At 47.5% G+C, this 18,745-nt stretch overlaps 1 protein-coding gene across 2 annotated transcripts in view; it reads left to right on the top strand.

Moving 5' to 3' along the window:
• Nucleotides 1–18,745, top strand: part of LOC130129018 (cytoplasmic dynein 1 intermediate chain 1) — a 74,615-nt gene that overhangs the window by 54,796 nt on the left and 1,074 nt on the right. For both annotated transcript variants that reach the window (XM_056298812.1, XM_056298811.1), the window contains 5 exons: nucleotides 805–918; nucleotides 2,080–2,213; nucleotides 2,534–2,678; nucleotides 7,838–7,978; nucleotides 12,748–12,873. In XM_056298812.1, coding sequence (XP_056154787.1) covers nucleotides 805–918; nucleotides 2,080–2,213; nucleotides 2,534–2,678; nucleotides 7,838–7,978; nucleotides 12,748–12,873 — 660 coding nt within the window. The remainder of the gene's footprint in view (nucleotides 1–804; nucleotides 919–2,079; nucleotides 2,214–2,533; nucleotides 2,679–7,837; nucleotides 7,979–12,747; nucleotides 12,874–18,745) is intronic.

Genomic DNA, 18,745 nt, shown 5'->3' with positions numbered 1-18,745 from the left:
AGTGTGCATGCACATATACACTCTCTGTGTGCACCTATTAACGTAAACCCTCCAACACACTCTTGTCAGTACACGCACACACACACACACACACACACACACACACACACACACAGCCTCCACCACACGCCATCCATGGTGGAGGTTTAAAGTGGTCAAAGTCTCCAGTAATGAGAAGCTGTCTCTGGTCCCCTCCAGTCAGTCAGCCCGGCCGGCTAGCGCCACGCTGAATGAGGCCTTTGTGGAGCCCAGTGCACCAATCAATTACAGCCCAGTAATGACATAATGGTTTCACACACTCCTGTGGATTTACACAGCAGCCCATGTCTTGTAGACGCATTTGAAAGCTCCACCGCACACCGGCATCTTGTGAATTCACTTCAGGGCTACTCGATCTGTGGGTTCAACCAGCAGTATGGTAAAATGACTAATAAAAGGTTAAAACTGAATAATCAACGAGGTTTGAGCCATTTAGTCTAGTGGAGGATCAAACTGAATGCCTTATAGTCCGCTCAGTTTATTTATTTAACCCAAAACCAAATGATTAAGAATTGTTCCAAATAACACAAAGTAATAAATTATATAGTGAGATTTCCACATTTGACAGTTATAAACGATATTTTAACGTTTAATTCACTACCCTCGCCTACTAATTTCACTTAACATCCGACGTAGGTGTGAATGGTTCAGTACATTAGCAGAGGATGAAAGATGTCCATGCTATCGCGAAGATTTTGAGAGATCGGTGTAAGTGTTAAGCTTGGAGCGATAAGCTAACATCTGTCTTGTCCGTCTGTGTCACAGCACCCGGTATACTGCGTGAACGTGGTGGGCACCCAGAATGCCAACAACCTGATCACCGTCTCCACAGACGGGCGGATGTGTTCCTGGAGTCTGGATATGCTCTCCCAGCCGCAGGTACACAGCACGCCACTCACACCATAAAGCAGGAGTCACGCCGTATGGCCCGGGGAAAGGGAGGATACGGTTCCTTAAACCTGGCTCTGATTTCTCCTAGTTTTTGCCATTATGAATATCTCATATGATTTTATTTTGGTGGTTTTGGATATGTGACCACCGCCGGACACAGCTTTATTGCCAGTGGCGTCAAAATGAAGCCGGTGCTGGGCATCCAGGTAGCGTAGCGGTCTGTTCCGTTGCCTATCAACACAGGGATCGCCGGTTCAAATCCCCGTTACCTCCGACTTGGTCGGGCGTCCCTATAGACACAATTGGCCGTGTCTGCGGGTGAGAAGCCGGATGTGGGTATATGCCCCGATCGCCGCACTAGCACCTCCTCTGGTTGGTTGGGGCACCTGTTTGGGGGGGGGGGCACTGGGGGGAATAGCATGATCCTCCCACGCGCGACATCCCCCCTGGTGAAACTCCTCACTGTCAGGTGAAAAGAAGCAGCTGACGACTCCACATGTATCGGAGGAGGCATGTGGTAGTCTGCAGCCCTCCCCGGATCAGCAGAGGGGGTGGAGCAGCAGCTTGGAAGAGTGGGGTAATTGGCCAGGTACAACTGGGGGGGAAAAAAGGGGAAAGATCCAAAAAACAAAAAAAAAAGACCCAGGTTGTAAGACAAAAAAGGAGAATTATTCTTTAAGGGTGTATTTTGGGTCCAGAATTTTTGTTTGGGACTCAAGCAGGAACAAAACGGAGGTGAGATTAGATGGGCAAGATGGTTGGATATCTCCATCAGCTGCACCATAATGTCAGATGCGCACGAAAATCAACCTTGATCATAACCGTAGTTCACCCGTTATTTTCAACACTGAATTGCATCTAAAAATAAGTGAAATCAATTCATCCTTCAGGGAGATTTTTTTTTTTTTACATTTGTTTCAGTAAAATGATTTGAGACATAAGAGTAGAGCAGAGAGAGTTCTTAAGGACCTGACTGAGAACCACTAGACGATACTGGACCATACACTGCACACTGGGCCTACGAAGAACAGCGTATATTTTGCATAGTGATTCTTCATCTGGGGATTCAGTACATATCGCTTTGCAAAGGCGTGCACACACCATCACATTTGTATGTGTGTGTGTGTGTGTGTGTGTGTGTGTGTGTAGGAGAGCATGGAGCTGGTTTACAACAAATCCAAACCGGTGGCAGTGACAGGCATGGCCTTCCCCACGGGGGACGTCAATAACTACGTGGTGGGGAGTGAGGAGGGCACTGTGTACACGGCATCCAGACATGGCAGGTTGGTGGACACACACACACACACACACACACACACACACACACACACACACATACACACACATGCATGCATGTGCACGACCATTACTTTTAGTCAAATCCAAATCCAAAACAATAGACACACTCCCGTAACAACGTACAGACCATAATCCTGCCCTCCCCCCCCCTTCAACAATATTTAATATTACTTCGACCATTTCGACACTTTTCTTAAAGCCCCCCCCCCCCCCCGGCTACCGTGAGCCTATTTCTCGCGTTAACGGCCAGGTGAGAACTAAACAATTAGTAATGTGGCTGTGGTCTTGCGGTGTCCCTCTCCAGTAAGGCGGGTATCTGTGAGATGTTCGAGGGCCACCAGGGACCGGTGACGGGCATCAGCTGTCACAGCGCTGTGGGCCCCGTCGACTTCTCCCACCTCTTCATCACCTCCTCCTTCGACTGGACTGTCAAACTCTGGAGCACCAAGGTAGGCTGTGGGAAGTGTGTGTGTGTGTGTACGAGGCTGCGAGTGTCATTTTGGGTGTGTCTGTCTATGACAGCAACGCGGGGTGGACAGGTGGATAGACAGGTACTGTAGGTGGATAGACAGGCACTGTGTCCCAGGGATTAGGGGGATATTCATTTACTTGTTAATGAGCAGGTGTGAGTGTGTGCAAGCGAGTCTGTGGCAATGTATTTTAGTGGATGGATGCACGTTGTGTGTGTGTGAGAGCGTGCATGTATACGTGTGTGCGTGTGCTTCCCCCATATATGTATTAATTACAGTAAATGCAACTAATGATAGTGTGTGTGGGTGGCATGGTGGTGCAGTGGTTAGCGCGGTTGCCTCACAGCAAGAAGGTCCTGGGTTTGAGCCCCGGGGTAGTCCAAACTTGGTGGGTCATCCCAGGTCGTCCTCTGTGTGGAGTTTGCATGTTCTCCCCGTGTCTGCGTGGGTTTCCTGCGGGGGCGCCGGTTTCCTCCCACAGCCCAAAGACATGTAGGTCAGGTGAATCGGCCATACTAAATTGTCCCTAGGTATGAATGGATGTGTGTGTGTGTGTGTGTGTGTGTGTGTGTGTGTGTGTGTGTGTGTGTGTGGGCGGGCCCTGTGATGGCCTGGTGGCCTGTCCAGGGTGTCTCCCCGCCTGCCGCCCAATGGAATAGGCTCCAGCATCCCCGCGACCCCGAGAGCAGGATAAGCGGTTCAGATAATGGATGGATGGATGGATGGTGTGTGTTTGTGCAGGGTGCACTCCTGTTTTGTGTGTATTCACGCAGGGTGTTAGGTGTGAGCGTGTGCATCCATGTCTCAGCATCACTCAGCTATCACAACGGCGCATAGAAATCGAGGATGTGGGAGCCACCCGCTGTCTGCAAGTGTGCTCACCCAATCAAAAACCGCTTCTTCTTTTTTTTTTTTCCTCCCAGTTTGCTCACTGAGTCAGAAACACACGTTGGCCCGAGTACTCCTCCTCTCGCTGGATTTGAGTGGCCCCCATCCACTCGGGACATTCATTCACCTGTTGAAAACAACGTGATGATTTCCATTTGGGAGCATTTGCTCAATGGTCAAACACCAACAGTCGCCGTAGCTGTCAGACACGTCCGCTGAAGATAGAGGGGTTACGTAGAACATCCGGAGGCAAGTGAAGGGTCAGGTCGTGTGTGTGTCTGCACAAAGCACCGAGAAAAAAAATCAGCATCAGCCAGTTATTCCAATCAATACGGTAATATTCCCATTTACGTGAACATCAAATTGTGATTGGAAGCGTGAAAGGGAAGGATCCGAGGGATTTCAGAGTTGTGGTCGCGGGGAGGTTTAGCAGCAAGGAGGAACGACTCCTCCGAGAAAGGAAGGTTTAATTCAGTGGTGATGACATCGAGGACAACACAGACATATCACATCCTTGGCCAGGGATGGCGATGCATCACATCATGGCAGTGAAACCTGAAGGGCTCAGGCCAGAGAGACCGATCAGTGTCAACAAACCACCAGCTAGCGCACAATCCAAGGTAAAGATGCGGTGAGACAAATATGCGTATTGCACAATATGCTCCGTAATGTTTACATTTTGCAGATTTTGCTGTGGCAGACGGTAAACAAACTTTGATGAATTTGAAATCATATTTGCTCACAGCCGCTGCATGAGTTATATGCGAAGTGCCTCGTGACAGATATTAAAATATTCCCTGGATTTTCATCAGGAGAGTGTTATTTTTTTTAGGATTTGGGAATTCCCTTTCCTTTGAGGGCTACCACAGGAATGTGTGTCTGTCTCCTATCCTTAATAAACTGTGTGTGTGTGCGTGTGCATGTGTATGTGTGTCAGTGTGTATAAACACAGACACACCAGACATGCACCACGTATACCTTAACCAGCCTTCCTTGCTTACCTAAAATTCCCTTGAGGTTTGCCCTCAACCCTCCAATCATAGCCATCACAAAATGGTGTAAAACACACACACACACACACACACACACACACACACACACACACACACACACACACACACACACACACACACACACACACACACACACACAGGGATTTCTCCTCGTGTTCACTAGTTTCCGCCACGGTTCAAAAAGGCCAGCGTGCAGAAGTCTGCCTGTGTTTTTACACTCAGCGGTGCAAATATTGTGGTTAGCGAGAGCGTTTTGATTCAGCCGGAGTCTGAAGACGTCGCGACAGCTGGGTGCGGGGTCATGATGGTGCATAACTTGAACCGTCTCACCCTCCTGACCCTAAAAACAGTGGCTGTGAAGGGATTTGGTTCTTTCACTTTTGTAAGAGCTCCCTTTATGACAGGGCCAGCGCCACACTCGCCGCTCAGTTGACTGCTCATGATCTCGAGACAAGAGCAGACCAACTCTGGGCTCCACCAAGAATGACACTCAGACCCCAAAGGCACATTCTGACACGGTGCAACTGCCGCAGCTCATTACGAGACACGACTTTCTATGAGAGCCAGCGATGCGAGAGACAGCATTATGGGTGGGGCGGCGACCTGTGAACAGCTGTGAAATGCTGATGTTCTGGGCGGTGTGGGCAGCGTATCACCCGGCGACGGCCTATCGCATTCACAACGAGCCAAATTTCGGTTCCCAGTTCCCATTAAATCAAAAGCGGATGAGAAGCTCATCATTATGGTTTGTGGATTTCCAGATTTATACAAAGTTACGCTAACCGTTTTTCTTCTCATTTAATAACACGGAGTGCCAAAAAAGTCGCGACTCAAACAAAACAAAAAAAATACATTGATGAATTGCATTTGAACGGGCTAACTACACATTTAGCTATGAGTTAAAATGCTGTGAGCACTTGGAAGGAGCAGAAAAAAAAAACATGGGGGGATTCGCCCACAAGCTGTCAACACCAGCAACTTCAGCGATCCATCGCCTCGGATTTGAAAACAGCTTGAGGTCTCCAGTCGAGGCTCTTGTCCCGGTGTGCCTCCATGAGACTGCATTACACACCCAGTAAGAGCTCCAAGACGTTTCCAGTGCCGGCAGAGAGTGGTATACTATATCCTTATATACAGTACCAACCTCCAGCATACCCTGGATGATATTTTTACTCCTTTTTCTCCCCAATTGTACCCGGGCCAATTACCTCACTCTTCCAAGCTGTCCCGATCTCTGCTCTTACCCCCTCTGCCGATCCGGGGAGGGCTGCAGACCACCACATACCTCCTTCGATACATGTGGCGTCGCCAGCCACTTCTTTTCACCTGACGGTGAGGAGTTTCGCCAGGGGGACGTGGCGCATGGGAGGATCACGCTACTCCCCCCAGTTCCCCCTCCCCCCTGAACATGCACCCTGACTGACCAGAGGAGGCGCTATTGCGGTGACTAGGACACACACCCACATCCGGCTTCCCGCCTGCAGACACGGCCAACTGTGTCCATAGGGACGCCCGACCAAGCCGGAGGTAACACGGGGATTCGAACCGGCAATCCTCGTGTTGGTAGGCAACAGAATAGGCCGCCACGCCACCCGGATGCCCCCATGGATGATATGCTGGTTTCAACCTGCTAGAAGCTCTCCTGCTTCTTACAATGGCCTTGATAATGACTGGGACTTAATTCAGCTGTGGCGCCACAAGGATCAAACCTAATCTCAAGATTAGTTTCAAAAACTTGTTGTTGTGGATTATTCACCAAAATCACCTTAGTCCACAGACTGCTAGATTATGGATGGGCTCGAGTAAAACAGTAGTTTACACGGAGAATAATTGAAAAGCGATGTGTTCCCTTGCGAGGCTATCAGCGTGTCTAGCCGGATAAATCAAGCGCATCTCAAGCAGCTCCAGTAGCCCATTTGAAGTCACATCCAGACATGTTTTGAGCCGGAGCCGACTGTGGAAAATACAAAAGACTCTTAAATACATATGGCTCAGCACTGAGAGATACACTGCACGATGAGCTAGTGAGAAAATGACGAAGAGGTCGGGGAATAGCAAGTGACTAGAGGAGGGAAGGATAGAAATGGAGAAATTACTCGGCTGATCGGATGATGAAACCGACGGACAGAAAAGTGACCTTTACTGTCACCTGAGTGATGGGAAAACAGGTTCAATTTTGGCATGAAATTATTTTGTGTGTGTGTGTGTGTGTGTGTGTGTGTGTGTGTGTGTGTGTGTGTGTGTGTGTGTGTGTGTGTGTGTGTGTGAGCATTTGTGTGCCTGTAAGCACGTGCATATGTGTTTAACCGAGCGTGTATTCCTCTTTCCCTGCAGTTCTCACACAGCTAAAACAACTGTTGACTTAAAGAAAGAGAGGCAGGAGAGCAAAAGAGCCAAAGGAGTCAGACAACATTTCTCCCCTTGCCTTCCCAGTTATGCCCCCCCCCACCTCCCACCCCCACAACCACCACCGCCGCCCCCGCTCTACCTGTCAGGAATGCAGCTCGTAAGCCTCTGGAATCATATGGGCGGGCCTGAAAGCGGAGAATTTAGCCTCTCTCTCTCTCACATGCATGCACACACACACACACACACACACATGCACACAAATAGACACACACACTCTTCCCTTCTCCACTTCTTCCTCCCTTGCCAATGTCCGTCCTTTCTTTCTCTTCTTCCTCCCATCTCTCTCTCGCGCCGTCTCTGACAGCTGTTGTGTTGGGGTTACAGTACACCTTGTGGAGGGGCGCTCTTTCATCTCTCCCAGTGGTTTTATGGTGCTGTGTGAATGTGCAAGGCTTTTTAATTAGGCTCTTTACCCAGACAGGCCCCAAGGCTGAGGCAGCGCCACGCTGTCTGAAGCTCACTGACTCCCTCGCTGCTTCCCTCTCCCTCTCCTTCGGGCTCCCTGTCTGTCTGTCTGTCTGTCTGTCTGTCTGTCTCTCTCTCTCTCTCTCTCTCTCTCTCTGTGATCGGTCTGTCTCTCTTCTTCTGGTGTGGACTCCTCGTGTGGCGTCTATCCCGGTCTCATGCTCATTGTTACACTGTTTCTCCTTTTAGCCTATTTGTTGCACAAACACACACACACACACACACACACACACACACACAATGTCTCCCTCCCTGTACGCTTTTTGTCATTCTTTATTTCAGGCCTTCTCAGATAAACACTTCTCTCTCTCTCTGTCTCTATCTCTGTCTCTCTCTGTCTCTGTCTCTGTCTCTCTCTCACAGCACAACAAGCCTCTGTACTCCTTTGAGGACAACGCTGACTATGTCTATGATGTCATGTGGTCCCCTGTGCACCCTGCACTCTTTGCTGCCGTGGACGGCATGGGACGCCTGGATCTGTGGAACCTAAACAACGATACTGAGGTGTGTGTGTGTGTGTGTACATGCACTTGTTGATTGGTGAATCTGAATTTGGGCAGCTTAGATGGGGGCGTTGGGTTTGTTTCTGTTTCTCTGTTTTCATGGGTTGGTGTGTGCGTGTGTGTGTGCGTATGTGTGTTTATGTGTGTGTGTTTTCGGTGTCCTCAGGGCCTGTCGTTGGACCCAAGTTCGAACCGCACAACCAAACAATTAAGCATTCCCTGCTAACAACCCCCAATCCCTTCACACACACACACACACACACACACACACACACACACACTGAAGATTCCCCGTGGGCGTTTCCCACAGCCCTCGCTCTAAATCAGCCGGGGTGACATGTCTCCATGCCGGCTCCCACCCAGCCATCCCATCAATGTCCCAGCAACCTCCATCCAACATTCAGCCAGCCATCACTCATTCCTCCCCCTGTCACCTCTCCCTCCTGGACTCTGTCTTGTCAGCGAGCAACGCAGATGTGCAGGAGACCGCGAACTGAGAGCCCCAACCCTCAGTCCACAGTCCCATGCTGGAGACAAAAATAATTAAACAAGGAAAAAAAAGAAGAGGGTTCAGGAGGCCAGAGGTTGACTTTCCCAATGCTATGGAGCAGGGAGGTTTATTTTGAGAGGAGTGCATCTGAGGCCATGGCCCATTCAAGTGAATTCAATTCAAATCAGAGTATTTTTACCATACAGGACTCAAAATTTGTGATGTGGAGCCTGCAGCGGCGTGGCGTGATTCCCAGCTGAGCAGGAAAAGCACAACATTTTCCTTTGTTCCTGGCAGATATTAGTGTAAGCCGTTTATTTCAGCACTGCTGGCAGCTCTCCGAGGAAGAACACAAGGTCATGCATCGTAGTCCACCCGCTCGCCGGTGGTTTGATACTCATCGCTGCACATCCGATTACCCAACTCGGCTGTTCTACATTTAGTCACAAAAAGTGTTTGTTTACGACGGTCGCCATCTTTGTGCGTGTGTTTGATAGAGCACAAAACCAAAATATCGTGTCGGCATCGACATCGTGATGTGCACATGTGCAAAAGTCCCACTGCCAAGGTTGCAGTGTAACGTAAACTGGGCTCACCAGTCATGTTGCGATGCTACGATGAATCTTTTTTTACTGCTTGACAATAAACAAAAACTAGCAAGCGCCACATTTTTATTGAGCAATCTTTTTTTGTTTTTAGGATTTTTTTTTCTCCCCAATTGTACTTGGCCAATTACTCCACTCTTAGAGCCGTCCCAGTCTCTGCTTCACTCCCTCTGCTACCACATGTCCCCTCCGATACATGTGGAGTCGCCAGCTGCTTCTTTTCACCTGACCGTGAGGAGTTTTGCCAGAGGGACATAGCACGTAGGAGGATCGTGCTATCCCCCCCCCCAAACAGGCACCCCGACCGACCAGAGGAGGCGCTAGTGCAGTGACCGAGACACATGCCCACATCTGGCTTCCCACCCGCAGACCTAGCCAATTTTGTCCGTAGGGACGCCCGACCAAGCCGGAGGTAACATGGGGATTGTGTTGGTAGGCAACGGAATAGACCACCACACCACCCGAATGCCCTTCTTGAGCAATCTTGGCGAAAAACAGAAAATGCACGCTGTGTGTGCACAAGGACCAAACACAGTCATCCTCAATAAGAACAGTGATATAACTCCTCCTGCTACCTCCTGTAGACGCCACCCTTCTTTAACCCATTTACACACAAGCAAATGGACTGCATATATATAGCACTTCTCTAGTCTGCCGACCTCTCAAAGCACTTTACATTGTATGCCTCACATTCACCCGATCACACACACTCACACACTGATGGCGGAGGATGGCGCCATGCAAGGCGCCAACCTGCTCACCAGGAGCAGTTAGGGGTTCAGTGTCTTGCTCAGGGACACTTCGACACGCTCTCTGGAGGAACCAGGGCTCGAACCAGCAACCTTCTGATTACTAGACGACCCGCTCTACCTCCTGAGCCACGCTGCCCACTGCGAAGTATATAATAAATATTGTGTTGATCCTAGACTAGCCTGGACTGATGGACGAGTACTAACTGAATACAGTGGTGTTAGGTTGAGTCAACCACGATATTTAACTGCCTTATTTCCCCTCTAAAATCACCTTACTCATTGCTAGAGTAAGAAATTCTTTCCAAATGGAGCTATTAAAGTTAAACGCTGCCTATATCTGGTGGAATTATGTAACTCTTGTTTTTCTAATATCACAACACGTATTGCAAAATGAATAAAAAATATCGCAACGTCAGTTTTTTCCATTATTGTTTGACGGCCCACATTAGAGGAGGGATGTAAGTAACTGGATGTAAACCCCCCTCCCCCGCCCCTATGTAAACCACATCCTCAGCCCCTTCTCAAAGCAGCACCCCTCCTCCCCCAACCCGCCCTGCTAGGCTTACGTTGCTATTCTCTATTTCTTGCAGCACCTTCACACAAACCTCGTATCTCGTGTCGGAGGACTGACGTCTCGAGTCCCCTAGTCCCCTCTCACCCAAGCCGCCCGTGATCTCACGCCATCTTTCAACTCTCCGTTTCTCTTTCCTGCATCTGTATATCCCCTCACCCTTCCCCTCGTAGTCTTTGCTAAGAAAGGGCCGGGCGGGGATCTTCCTCTCGCCGCGGAGGCATGGACAACAAGTTTCCCAGGGTTCCCCCGGCAGCAGGCAGACAGAGGAAGAGTTCATTATTGACGGCCTAACTCGGCTAACAATGTGCTTTATGAGAAACATTTGGTTAGACACGGACACGTGCACACTCGAACACACGCGCTCGCACACACGCACACACAAGGCTTCATGCACAGTCAATCTAATAGCAACAGACGTCCATTGTTACCATCATATTAAAACCACACACTCATAACAGCATTAACGGAACAGTGCGGTGCGCCTGGTTCTCATTTCCCACACACACGCACGCACACACACGCACACAAACACACACACAGAGTTTTAAAGTGTTCATTTCAGCTCCACTCGGGCGGAGAGGTGGAAGCTAGCAGGCTAATGGCAGGCAGCCTGTGGTTAGCGCTGCTTAAAACACGCACCAGCCTGTGTATTAGGTGACGTGACGCCGAGGCTTCTGTCTCCCTGGTGACATGTGTCACACTCGGAGGGAACAGTCTATGAAGACACTTCAGATGGTGGCCTTAAAAAAAGTGCAGTGTGACAGTTGTTGAGAAAACAGCCCAACAACAACAACCGGGGCGTCCGGGTAGCATAGCGGTCTATTCCGTTGCCGGTTCAAATCTTCATGTTACATCCGGTTGGCCGTGTCTGCGGATGGGAAGCCGGATGTGGGTATGTGTCCTGGTTGCTGCACTAGCGCCTCTTCTGGTTGGTTGGGGCACCCGTTCGGAGGGGAGGGAGAACTGGGGGGAATAGCGTGATCATCTCACACGCTATGTCCCCCTGGCGAAACTCCTCACTGTCAGGTGAAAAGAAGCAGCTGGCGACTCCACATGTATCGGAGGAGGCATGTGGTAGTCTGCAGCCCTCCCTGGTTGGCTCAGAAGAGTGGGGTAATTGGCCGGATACAATTGGGGAGTAAAAAAAAACAACCATATTTACACAATTAGTGCAACTCGGTTCAGCATGAAGTTTTCATTTAAACGGTAAATCACTGGGCTATTCGATACATATTCACATTCGTTTCAGTGAATGTTCTTCTTATAATCAATTTATAATCAATTTCAATGTAATCAGTTTACGCTAAATAAGGAGCACTCTTGAAAAATGGTTGAATTTACTCACTGCATTTTTATTTTTTTATTTTTTTTAGACAAAATCATGATTTCAAATAAAGAGATCCAAGGGAAGGAGGACTCTTTTTGGAGACGTCTGTGTGCATGATGGCATGTTGTGTGCCCTGTGCTTGTTTTGCCTACCGGTGGGAGGCCGTCATTTTTATGGACGTACCGGAGGGTTCAATGAGGATTTCTGTGTCTCATTACAAGTTTACATTACCGTTTGACTCAGAGGTACGAAACATGGTGTGGAAATCGCTGTGATTAAGAAGCTAGGGTCGGGTAGGGGGTAATGTTTTGCGGGGTTGAATCCTCATGTTTTTTCTGCCAGGTCTGATTTAATGGAATTTGCCTGCTTTTTCCCCCTTCTTTATTAGGCGTGCCAGTGTTTGAAATGACAAGGTCTAAAGTCTGAGATTTAGAAGCTCTTCGATGACCCTGATAAGAAACTGAAAAATCACTCAAATAATAATGACGTTTTGCACTGCCGTTTTTTTTGGGGGGGGGGGGGTCCGGTTTTTTTTCTCCCCAACTGCCAATTACCCCACTCTTCCGAGCCGTTCCGGTCGCTGCTCCACCCCCTCTGTAGATCCGGGGAGGGCTGCAGACTACCACATGCCTCCTCTGATACATGCAGAGTCACCGGCCGCTTCTTTTCACCTGACAGTGAGGAGTTTCACCAGGGGGATGTAACGCATGGGAGGATCACGCTATTCCCCCCAGTCCCCCCGCCCCGAACAGGCGCTCCAACCGACCACCACAAGTGCGGTGACAAGGACACATACCCACATCCGGCTTCCCACCCACAGACATGGTCAATACTGACTGTAGAGTTGCCCAACCAAGCCACTGATAACACGGGGATTCAAACCGCAGACCCCTGTGTTGGTAGGCAACGGAATAGACCGCCACGCCACCCGGACGCATTGCATTGCCTTTTGATTAAGAATTGTTACCACGTCTATCAATTGATACTGTGTTAATGTGTTTTTTTTTCCTTTTTTAAATCAGGTGCCTACTGCAAGTGTGACCATTGAGGGGGCGTCGGCCCTTAACAGGGTCCGCTGGTCGTCGGGGGGGAAGGAGGTGGCCGTGGGTGACTCGGAGGGTCGTGTCTGGATCTACGATGCTGGAGAGGTACAGTGTGAATGTTGTGGAGAGGCGACAATGTCCGTGTCACAATGTCAGTTTTCTGAGAGGTTATATACAGTAGATTATGCTGACTTAGATTGTGCGCTAGCGTGTTTATCCTGGGATGCAATATCGACGGCTTCTCCTCACCTTCTGCACAAAGTATGGTGGGAAAGGATCTAGCCTTGTCACCCTAAAAATTAATAACTGAATGAGGGAGAGATGAGAGGTGGATTGAAATGGGCTAATACTTTTAATCAGAATCAGATTCAGAATACTTTATCCATCCCCGAGGGGAACTCGGGGATGAATTGGGTTAACTGGGTTGAATTGGGTTAATATGTATTGCATTATTTTGATAGTATATGAATTACTGCCATACTTAACTGTACTTTGAGGACTCGCTGTCTCCAAAGTGCGTACCATACGCGTGTCCCAGTATGTTTCATCTGACTGTATATAACTGGTCAAAAGGAGAAAAAGTTGATAAAAACCATGTAGACTAAATGTACAAAGCGCATTTCACAGTAAACCCTCCACATGCACCACAACCGCCCGTTTTAGGTCTTTTAGCCCTGTTTGTTTACCCAACTGTCAGCATTGCCATGGCTGTTCTTGTTTGATTTTTTTCTCTCTCTCTCTCTTTCTCTATAAAATGGCCTCCACATGACTTTACCGCCACCACCACATGTGGCCAACCACCCAGCCTATGCCTATACCCTCTCATGTTTGGAGGGCTCTTTTTGGGCTCTGGTTAGGTGCCTAGTGTGAGGGCATGCTAGCTCGTTCGCTAGGCTAATTTTAGCATTTCTGTTGTGTGGTGGTGAGAGAGACAGACAGAGAGTGGGCGAGACAGACAGAGAGCGAGAGAGTGAGAGAGAGCTAGAGAGAGAGAGAGAGAGGCTCGGTGGAGTGTGTGGCCTCTCTGGGTTGACGGTAATGTAGAGACATCAATAAAAGCAACTGCAGTTGAAAGGTTTTATGACTTGAGAAAGGATCGGGGAGGGGGAAGGTTATTTACTCGAGGCTCTGTCATAAAAAACAAAGCTGAAGTGAGGGACGCTGTGGGCAAAGCGATGCTGGTAATTCGCCAGAGAATGTGACAAAACAAAATGCGATAGTGTGCTTTAATTAAATGATACTAACAGAGAAGTCAAGGTAGGCATCATATCCATGATATTCTGACAACTAATGACCCCCCCCTCCTCCTCCTGCACCATTCAAACCAGCATCCTCCCTCCTCCTCCTTGTTCCTGTTTAATTACAGCCTGGCTTTGCAGAGTGGTCACAGCTTGGGTGGCAGCCACGGCTTCCATCCCTCTCATTGTGACTCCCACAGCACAGCAGTCCTGCTGCAAGCTTAAAGTGCTATACAGCCCAATCTGAGAACGTCTGTGTCATGCCAAGACAGCACAGCTAATATTTGTGAACATGAGCAATTCTCTTCCAAACTATAGAGAAATGATCTATATCATGTCAGCCAAATGTGATGACCCCAGAGCTCCTTCACACACACTGTCAGTGAAAAGATGGTTTTACTGTGCAGGTATTAATTTGCTTCAAAACTGATTATACTGAGCTTCTTAAAGGGAGATTTCAGATTTATTGCCATTAGGTGGTACGAGTTACTCACTGGAAGTGTTATCGATGTGTCGACATTACCTTATCCAGCGAGTTCCGTGGTCAAAACTCTTGATAGTCCTAGTGATCAGGCACGTGTATTCATAGTTTAATGATAAAGGTCTTGGTTACACTTCTCATTTCAAAATAGCCTCTTACACGAATACACTAATCGGAACACAGTGTGGTGCGTCCACACTCGGCAGTAAAATGTAATCTCTTTGGTTGGGTCTGTATTCTCCTATTCCAGCACAATAGCATAGGTAACCGTCAAAACGGTGCTGGGTATATGGCAGATGATGCTCCTTTTCCTGTGTTTAAAGTTATTCGCTATCGCGGTATAGGGCCATCACAAGGCTTTTGTTTGGCCAACAAGACAACAGCGGCAGGGTGCAATGGACCCAGTAGCCTGTACTGTTGACACCAAACAGGATGGCTCCATGGACGTTTGTTGCTTGGGCCAAATTCTGATCCTTCTGTCAGCATGATGCAAAAGGAGCCTGGATTCATCTGACCAGGCAACCTTTTTCTACTCCGCTGTCCAGTTTTGATTCACTTGGTTCATTATATGAAAACGTCCATCCATTGTCCGAACCGCTTATCATGCTCTCAGGGTCACGGGGTATATGAAAAAGTGGCATTTCCTATTCTTAATGTTACTTTTTTAAAGGTCTTTAAGCCCCTTTTTGAATGAAGTAAATTCTTACCTCTCAGAAAAATGTGCAGTGCCATCTCAGGCTATCTTTTCTTTTTCACATACAATCAACATGCATATCCATGTTTTGTCAACCCTGTGACCAACATATCAATTAGTGTTTGAAAAGGTTATAAATCCATATTTAGAACAAATCTGATAAACTATGAAAGATAAAATCCCCCTGGTTACACTAAGTGTGCTGGTAAAGTGAGAATATTGCGTTTACTTTTTCGATGGATGAATATGCTCATTGACACTTTTTCAGCATCTTCTGTTTTAACAAGTAGTTACGGAAACAAAATAATAATACCCCAATTTCTTTGAGTGGATTACTGTTTTTTTTACCTAACATATAAAACGAGCCAATTTAACATGTCTTTTCATCTTTAAATTATTCTGGACTATTATACATGTTACACGGCTGACACCTCAGTAACAGGGTTGACAATAGTTACCGTGTTGGTTATACTGCTTGTTTAAGTTACAGTTATGGGTGTAATGGAGTTATAATGGGATATTCATAAACCTTTAATTCAACGTGACTAATCAGAATATTTTGTCGACAGATTTACTGAGAGGTTTTAGCATAGAAGATGATGAAAAATTATGATTATACTGTGGATGTAAATGTAAACCAATTGTTTTATTCAAAACATGAAGGATATTGAAATTACATCATAGTTAAATTATCTATTGAACATCCATCCATCCATTTTCCAAGCCGCTTATCCTAATTAGGGTCGTGGGGTGCTGAAGCCTATCCCAGCAGTCATTGGGCGGAAGGCGGGGAGACACCCTGGACAGGTCGCCAGTCCATCACAGCCCCCCACCCCCCCACACACACACATTCACACCTAGGGACAATTTCTAGTATGTCTGATTCACCTGACCTACATGTCTTTGGAGTCTGGGAGGAACTACAATTTTTATAAAACCAAAAGCAGTTATGCTAAAGCAAAGATATTCCAAACCAAAAGCCTGTCAAACTACAGTCTTCTTGGTAAATGTATGTACACGTTCTCGCAAAACAGTCTACTTTTGTATAATAGGCACTTAGTGTACTCCAGCATACAAATAACAGACACTATTTTTTATTTATTTATATGTGATGTGCAGAACATGTTTGGCCTTAGTAGAAAAAGCACAAAAAAGCCTAATATTAAAAAGCCTTAATTAAAAGCCTACTACTGTATCTGCTGTGCCCACTCAAATGTAATCAGTGGTACCCGTGTTAATAACAGTGGTGAACAGGGGCATCTGGGTAGTGTGGTGGTCTATTCCGTTGCCTACCAACACGAGGATCGCCAGATCGAATCCCCGTGTTACCTCCGGCTTGGTTGGGCGTCTCTACAGACACAATTGGCCATGTCTGTGAGTGGAAAGCGGGATAGGGGTATGTGTCCTGGTTGCTGCACTAGCGCCTCCTCTGGTCAATTGGGGCAGCTGTTCGGGGGGGACGGGGAACTGCGGGGAATAGCGTGATCCTCCCACGCATTACGTCCCCCTTGCAAAACTCCTCAATGTCAGGTGAAAAGAAGCGGCTGGCGACTCCACATGTATTGGAGGAGGCATGTGGTAGTCTGCAGCCCTCCCTGGATCGGCAGAGGGGGTGGAGCAGCGACCAGGAAGAATGGGGTAATTGGCCAGATGGAGAAAAGGGGTGGGGGGGGGGATAAAAAAAATAACAGCAGTGAACCTCTGCAGCGAGCGACAGCGGAACAACCTCCCTGTCAACAATCTCGGAAACAAACGGTAGTGGAATGCAGTGACAAACAGCAGTGGAATGAGGCTGGCTGAAAATATCTGTTCTGGCCAACACAGTGCATGCACTCCACTTAGGCATACCCTTCATCTGTTGCCACAATGATTCCTGGGTACAGCTCCTTGTCATATGCCAGGACGCACCATTTTCTGATAATCTCATCATTATTCCAGTCGATCTCCTGGGGTCCCTGAAGTTCTTCTGTCAGGTGCTGCTCTGACTGGGTTGCCTGAGGTTCCTCTGCCAGGATCATTTCATCAAGGAAAAATGTTACTGGCAGCCATTACTAGCCATGCAGTAAAGGTCATGGCGTCACATGGTGTGCATTCATGAGAGGTTGTATGCACATTTAAAATAAAAAAAAACCTTTTTAACATATGCTTTTGTGGTAACAGGGTTGACACAATTAGCTTGTCCCCCTTCGTCAAGGCAGTACAGAACTCAAAGAAACTTCAGTTGAAAGAAGAGGACACTTGTCTTTTCAGCATGGTTGGTGCTAGATTGGATCAGCGAGGGGGACGCTCTGGTCCAACCAAAAATCATCTTTAGATCAAACTTCTGCGTGACGAAAGCGTTCGCATGCCCCTTATTGGCCAATCCTAACCCCACCCTGACCCTCAGCCCACACTGACCGTAACCTTAACCAATCAGCGGTAAAGTTCACAGCAGCACTTCCCTCCTGCCGATCCAATCTAGCAGCAGCCTTTCACCATCAACTTCTAAAAAGCAGATGATTTCACTTCCTGGAAACGATGCAACTTTCAGACCAGTCCATTATCTCTGAAGGGGTATTTTCATTAAAAGTAACAGGGTTTTGACGACAACCTGGGGACCCGACTAAATAGTTGTTTTTCAACATTTTACACTTATTGAGAATAAAACCCATAAGTTAGATGACATTCTGAGATGACATTCTGCACACCAATGTTGAATTCGGATGTGATTTGCCTGGTTGTGGCCTGTCTGTTTGCTTACACGATTCCCGCCATTCTTCTTTGACCCCTCTGACTGACAAGCTGTTTTCATCCACAGGATTGCTTATTTTTTGTAGGTTTTTTTTTGTTTTCTGCACCATTCTCAGTAAACACTTGAAACAGCTGTACATGAAAAGCCCAGGATGACAGCCTTTTGGGAGATCTAGAACCGGCACATGTAGCACCAACTATCACGCCACATTCAAAGTCACTAAGATCTCTTGTTTTGCCCATTCCAGTGCTCAATTGAACACTAACTAATGCTAGAAACTCTGTATATAATGTACTCCTCCTTCCAAGTGTGTGGAGAGGAAGATGTGGGTCTGACAACATAACCAGCACTGGTGGGAGAATGTTGGCCTGCAGACTTCACCAGTGCAGACTGGTTGGTGAACTTCTGTCTGCAAAAGCAAACAGACACCCAGGCATATATTCTTCATATTTCTTATAAATCCATTATAATTCTGTTATCCTCTTTCAATGTTGTATTCTGTAAATTGTGTAAACACAACATCCATTGCACGTTGTCTGTCTTGGTAGAGAGATCCCTCCTCTGTTGCTCTTCCTGAAGTTTCTCCCTGTTTTTTCTCCCTGTTAAAGGTATTTTTTTAGGGAGTTGTTCCTTATGTGATGCAAAGGTCTAAGGACAGGATGTTGTATTGCTGTAAAGCCCACTGAGGCAAATTTGTAATTTGTGATAATGGGCTATACAAATAAAAATGACTTGATAACCCCTGCTTTGTTAGCAACATACCCAGTGGAAGTTGGAAGTTTTGTGGTGTGTTTATACTGTGGCACACCACAGATTTGAAGGACTAGGGGCGA

Source organism: Lampris incognitus, chromosome 18, assembly GCF_029633865.1.
Source record: "Lampris incognitus isolate fLamInc1 chromosome 18, fLamInc1.hap2, whole genome shotgun sequence".
Classification (NCBI taxonomy): Eukaryota; Metazoa; Chordata; class Actinopteri; order Lampriformes; family Lampridae; genus Lampris; species Lampris incognitus.
This window is presented reverse-complemented; position numbering and strand designations above follow the sequence as displayed.